The sequence below is a fragment of the Sinocyclocheilus rhinocerous genome, unplaced genomic scaffold (assembly GCF_001515625.1).
Source record: "Sinocyclocheilus rhinocerous isolate Xijiao unplaced genomic scaffold, SAMN03320098_v1.1 scaffold946, whole genome shotgun sequence".
Classification (NCBI taxonomy): domain Eukaryota; kingdom Metazoa; phylum Chordata; class Actinopteri; order Cypriniformes; family Cyprinidae; genus Sinocyclocheilus; species Sinocyclocheilus rhinocerous.
In genome coordinates, this window is record NW_015633151.1 from 2,167,577 (window position 1) to 2,174,483 (window position 6,907).

At 36.1% G+C, this 6,907-nt stretch overlaps 1 protein-coding gene across 1 annotated transcript in view; it reads left to right on the forward strand.

Moving 5' to 3' along the window:
• Nucleotides 1–757: 757 nt before the first annotated feature.
• The window catches only part of LOC107743189 (integrin alpha-10-like), a 39,199-nt gene continuing 33,049 nt past the window's right edge, over nucleotides 758–6,907 (forward strand). The window contains exon 1 of the mRNA XM_016556330.1: nucleotides 758–910. Within this exon, the coding sequence (XP_016411816.1) occupies nucleotides 859–910 (52 nt within the window). The 5' untranslated portion in view covers nucleotides 758–858. The remainder of the gene's footprint in view (nucleotides 911–6,907) is intronic.

Below are 6,907 nucleotides of genomic sequence, written 5' to 3' on the forward strand. Positions count from 1 at the left end.
TTTTGGGAGCCGCTCGTCTGGACTAAATTTACGCGCGCGCTCTTTTAACGACAGCAGGTGTTGGAGCCGCGCAAAACTGGATTTTTAATTAACGTTGTTTATGTGGGGAACAAGACGGTAAGTTAACCTTTTTTTATTTGTTGGGTTGTCAAGTTTTGCTTAATAGCTACCGTTGAACTGCTTGTTTGCCCCAACATTTAAAAGTGATTAAAATTCTTTCATTTCTTACTCACCCTCATGTTTTACCAAACCAAGTCTTATTTTCTTTAGTGAGACACAAAAGGAGATGTGAATGGACTTGAAGACAGTTTAAGTCACCATTCACTTTCTTTATATGAAATGATACTGTCAGTTCCTAATATTTTGCCTAGCGTCTCCATTTCTTTTACACGAAAGAAAAAGATGGGCTTGGATAAAATAAGGGTGAATAGTGAATCAGTAAATTATAATTTTTTGGGTCAAATGTCATTGTAATATGCCGTTATCATTCGTAATTATTAGTAACTCAGACTGAACGTCGTTGTTGTTAATTACAGAAACATAGAGACCTGTGTGCATACGCGCAGAGTGTACTGTTAATAATTTGAAACATGGTCAAACTATTTTTAGTACTTTTACTATAACAAAAACGCGTAAAAAGTTGCGTCCAGTCCAGGCCAAAAGACTATACAGTAATGTCTTTCACGCGCAGGGAATGTGTGAGCGACGCGTGCGCTACAGTCCTGCACTATGAGCGCGTGACTTATACATCTCCACCTGAGGGATCACGAGCGCGCGCGCGCGCGCTGTATTGACAACCACTGCTGATAATTACAAATTGAAGAAGGAGAAAAAGAAACTCATTCACCTAACGGACTAATGGAGATTCACAAGTACCTGCTGCTGTTGAAGATCACTGTTCTTCTCAAAGGTGAGTTTAACTAGTTTGTTTATCTGTTTAATTGCATTGATTTGTGCCGTATGCTTTGTCGTGTGATGTCATGTGGTTATTTGACTTAGTTACCCCTAAAAATAATGCAAGTCATGCAATTTAAAGCTGTCATCTGTAAGATCCCTCCACTTACAATCTTGTAACACAAGTTGTTGACTGTGACCCAAAAAGACATTATTTAGTTGTTCAACTGAAGTCCTTTTCTACCACAGATGTATGTTATAGGCTACCATGCAATAATTACTGATGTGGCTCAGAGAAGTTTAAGAATAGACGTGACTGTATTTAATTATAGTGTAAAGCATGACAATCTTTATCTAATCATAACTACATCACTTTCCTTGCAGTAGTCTTTTTACTGGAATTACTTACATTATAGAGTTACAGTATATCCTCTATTATCTGACTTCATCAAGACATGGAGATTGTGAGGGAGACTTTTGTTTAAATTCAACACGGGAAGAAACTAAGATTTTCGATAAAGTAACCTACTTATCATGGTACTATTAGGTATACAACATCACATATCTGGACAAATTACTGTAAACGCTAGAAATACTGCTTTAATGGACCTTGGGCTTTAAGTATTTCCAGACTGTAGTCAAGATGAATGCCACTAGCCATTTTGTACACACCATACTACCTATGTTTATATGCATTGTGTCACCTAGACTGCATACTGTGGGTGTTGGTGTCTGTTTTTGAGCGTATATGCTGTGGCTGCTGATGTATTCTGCAGATGCTCAGTGATGAGCAAGCTCTCTTGTGTTCAGCTATGTGCTTCTGTGCTTTAGATGGAGAACACAGGTGTGGACGCTGGGAATTCCACCCCCTTGCCCCCTCCATTTCTCCCTGCATTTCTCACTTTAAAACCATCCGCCCCCACCACTTGCAGGAGAGTGGATTGAGACATAACATGAAAAATAAAAACAACATAAAGCAAAAGAGAAAAACACTAGACAGGAGCAATCCACTGAAATGGTTTTCAATAGATGCAGTACATTAAATCTTTTTGAAAGGAAGTCTGATTTAAAGACAGAAATTGGAATTTGCTTTACACAACATTTCAGAAAGCGAGGGTGAATGTGTGTCTGCTTAAACTCAGGAAGGGTCAGTAAGATGGCATTCATTTTTGTTCTATTTAATAATTTGAAAATAAACTAAAATGCAATTCGTACAATGAGTTGAAAGGCATCTTGTATGATGAGCATGTTTTTCATTTCTGAAGTGAAATTCCGCAAGCCTTTTAAAATATAGACAATTTGATCTTTTTATGACAATTTAAGGTTAGTTCAGATTGTAAAATTACATGTGCAGTGAATCCCCAAAATCCTAATGATATTTATTAAAAATTCATATTAAATATATTTATGTTAATTAAGTAACCATTCACCATATTCGTAAAAAATATATATTTAAAATGTTTTTGAGAGTAATTATAATATGTGTACACTCACATGAACTCAAGGCGTGAGGGAAATGTTATTTATTTATTTACTTTTTTTACTCAATGGATTTATCCAACCCGATCTGGGCCCGTATTCATGAAAAATCTTAGTGCTAAGAGTTGCTCCTAGTAACAAAATTCTTAAGGTCCAAAATTGTTAGGAGTACTGATGAAGACTTTTAAGAGGCTGAAGAGTTTCTTTAGCAGTGGAGAAAATGGACGAAACATGAAGAGGGAGAAGAAATGTGTTGCACACAATGCATGACAGTGAGTTAACAAGACGCTACACATTAGATGGTGCAGGGATTATGTTTGTGACCGATCTAATTAGAGACACGCTAACATCTCCGACACCGCGCAGAAATGGAAGTAAATCACTACATTAACTACATTAACATATTTGGCAACTGGAAAAATACAACTATGCAGCAGTGATGATTTGGGTCTGTCACAAACTTCTATAAGCAAAGTGATCACACAAACAATTACAGCACTTTCAGAACCTTATTGTGTCGCTGTTCATTTCCTATAAAATATGTTAAGTATGACAGCATGGTAAATAAAAAATAAAGAATATATATACATATATAATGTGAGTGTGTGTGTGAGAGAGATAGAGAGAGAGTACGGTAAAACAGGAAAAATTACGCCTGTAATTTCAAAGTGAAGGCTTATAATAGACCCTACTCTTAAAAGCGCTCTTTTATTTCCTTATTAGACAACCAACCAATCACAGTCTTCAAAAGACTGTCATAGCTAGCAACGGTGTCAGCCCCGCCTCCTCACTAAGATACAAGTTTTTGTCTTTTCCTTGCTTGGATTTTCAAAAGTATGTGAAATATTTAAAGTTCGCGGCACAGAATCTTTAAAATACGTACGAGAGTTTTACACTGTTAAGTCTGTTATTGTGGCGACATTTCCACGCTCCGAAACGTGACGCTGAAACGAAACAAACTGTGATTGGTTGTTTAACATGTCGGTCAAACGGCCTCATGGGCGGGCCTTGGCCAATGAAAGCTGCCATGGATTCCAGACCTTCAGCCATCAGTCTGAAGGTCTGGCTACGCGAGACTAGCTGACCCCTAAACCTATCCCCCAATGAATGGTGAGCAGATACTGTATGAATGAGATTGTACTTCATACAAAATTAGCCACCAATTCACCAAATCATAAAATAGTTATGCAAATTGCCATGAGATTGCTTTGGTTACATCAATTTTAGTAATTTTAGGGTCTTTGAAAACAATAGTATAAGCGTTCTTTAGAACTATTCCTACATTTCTAAGAACCTGTGTTTTACACTGATTTTTAAAAAATCCTTTTCTATATTGTAGACTTATATTTCACTGACCCGAAAATAGCTGACAGAAACGAGAGAGCTTGTGGAAAAGAGATTTGGAATAACAACTGTTTTTAACATGGATAAAATTGTTTCCCATTTGAGTGTGTTTCTTAGTAACATGTTCTCTCACAGTAATGTGTCCCATATGTGTTCACATATTTGTCATGCTGGCATGACTGAACTGTACATTTGCATTTCTAATAAGACTCATTCAAAGTGACATCCATCCAGTGGTGGGTGAGAATGTCTATGTCTCATTGTGGCGTAGGAATGCATTTATGTGTGTGTAATAAGTGTACAGTATATATGTGTTTTTGTGTGTAAGGAGTGAGAGAATCTGGACTGCTTTTCCACACTGTTCACCACCAAGATATATAAATGTTTACAGTTGTCATGACAGAGCCCTGGAGGCATGGACCAAGAAAACCCACAGAGCTGAAACAGAGGACTAAAGATACTTTACATCTCTTTCACACATAGAAACAAACATTGACGAATAAGAGCACAACAAGTGTAATTGAGAAGAGGGGAGTATTTGGAGGGTGACTTTAGATGAAGATAGTTTGGAAAAGATAAAAGGCACTTTTGGACAATTAAGTCACACTTAAACATGTCAGTGAATGTCAATGTCAATGGATCTGATGTTAGAACTCTTCTCCGAACACACTTGACTTTTCTTATACATTTTTTAATCTTAGTGTCGTTTTAAATTTATATATGAAGTCAGTTAATCTCAAGTTCACACAAGTGTCCTGCAGAGTAACCGCTGGTGTATGGGCATGTTCCACTAATGCAGTGGTTCTCAACCTTTTTGACTTGAAGGACCCCCATTGTCCAACACAATATTTGAAGACCCCCCATACTGGTTAGGATATTTCCTATTCAATTTTTTGCTGTAATTAAGACAATGCTGCTTGTTCTCATTATATTTATTTAAAAAAAAAAACACAGGAGTGTTGAAAACAATTAACCATAATTAATTTCCTGATTCCAGAACACTGAAGATTTTGATTCGGTATGTTGTTCAATAAAAACAATGAGGGACAAAATAGGGGGAAAATAAATATTAAGGGAAAAAAACAGTTTAGGCCTACATCTTGAGTTTTTGGTAGTTTTTAATGACTTTAGTATTTTAATTAAGTTGTATATTATTAATTTGCACTGGGCCACTGGCTACCAATAGCTGCTTGCATAAAATTCAAGGGATTGATGTTTGCCTACAAAACAACCACTGGTTCTGCAACCCTTTACCTAAATTCACTATACTTCAGACTTATGTGCCATCCAGAAGCTTGCAATCAGCAAGTGAATGGTGCATTATAGTGCCATCACAAAGAGGCACAAAATCACTTTCACAGACTTTTAACTTAATCAAGTCTTTAGCCATCTTCAAGAAATGGCTAAAGGCACATTTCTTCCAACCAGTGTTGGGTAAGTTACTCTAAAAATGTAATTAATTGCTAGTTACTAATTACATCTTCAATAGTGTAATTAGATTACCGTACAAATTACTCTCTCCAAAAAGTAATTAATTACTCATTACTAATTACTTTCTAAATCCTATATCAACCTCAACAAGTTATTGATACAAGGATAGACATGAAACGGTTCTTTTAATTCTTTCAAATAAATAATAGATAATTATTCTGGTTACACTTTAGATTAGTGTCCAATTCTTACTATTAACAACTAACTATTAACTATGACTTTTGCCTCAATATACTTCTAAATACTGCTTATTAATACTTAGTAAAGTAGTTGTTAAGTTTAAGAATTGGGTAGGATTAAGGATTTAGAATAAGGTCTTGCAGAATAAGACATTAATATGTGCTTTAAGTAATAATAAACAGCCAATATAACAGTAATATTCATGCTAATAACCAACTAGTTAATAGAGAGAACTGGACACTAAAGTGTTACCAATATTCTTATTAACTCACCAAAGTATTTAAAGTGAGAAGGGTACATAAAAAGCATGCATTTTAAGGTTAGACTTTAAATTTTGATGTTAAATCCACTATTGTATTGTATATAAATGTTTTACTGTCTATACACAGTATTAAGTTCAATTACATAAGAAGTAACTGTAATTAAATTACAGAAAAAATAAGAGTAATCCCTTACTTTACTTTTTCAAGCAAAAAGTACATGGACTATTTTAACAATATCCTTCCTACCTTTCTGGGACTTGAACGTGGTAGTTCTGTTGCTGTCTATGGAAGGTCAGAAAGCTCTCCGATTTCATCAAAAATATCTTAATTTGTGTTCCGAAGATGAATGAAGTTCTTATGGGTGTGGCGTAAACATTATCATCAGCATGGTGTGCATGTATTGTATGCATGCAGGTCACACGTGCATTGATTTTTTTCTTCCACTAATCTATTGTTCCACAAGGTGGCAACACTGGCCCGGGCCATTTGTTACAGTCGAAAAAGAATGGAAGAGACAGAACAGCTTGGGTGAGGAGGTTCAGAGATACATGCAACTTTAGTTTAAACGAGAACAATATTTTTATTGCTCAAAACTTCCGGAGAGAATTAGCACAGACACTGGACAAAAGTTAAACTTTCTAGCGTGAATGTGTCGAGTGCCTGTGTTCACGCATGCTATCAAATGGACTATACTTCAGAATGCTAAGCGTTCACGTATGTACACGTATGCTAGCAATACACATTAGAAAGCAAAGTATACAGTACCTTGGGCAGCTTAGATAATTAGCTTAGCATAACTAGCACTATCTGGTTAAAAATGCTTTAATCAGTGATTTAATCAGGGATTATGGAAAAGGAGTAGGATCTTGAGCAAAACTGGCACAGAACCAGTTTTTTCTTTGAAACTTCCTTTTGTGTGGTAGAAATGCACAGAAAGGTTTGAGAGTGGGCACCATCCCTGGAAACTTTCATTGTGAGTAGAATATATTTTTTTTTTTTTACTACTTTCTACTTTTAAAATCTTACTCCATTTTCTGTGCTCACACTTCTGGATGTGTCTCATATACATGCACCCCCAACCCCTTCCTCCACCATCCCTTGATCCCCCAGGACACAATTACAGTTTTCCCCTGGATACAAACTAATTAGCTTTAAAAAACTCCCACCAATGAATAAATAAATAAATGAGGAGAAGGGAGCTAAATAAATGCTAATCCTTGGCGCAGTGCTCAGACACATGGACAGAGGGACACTAC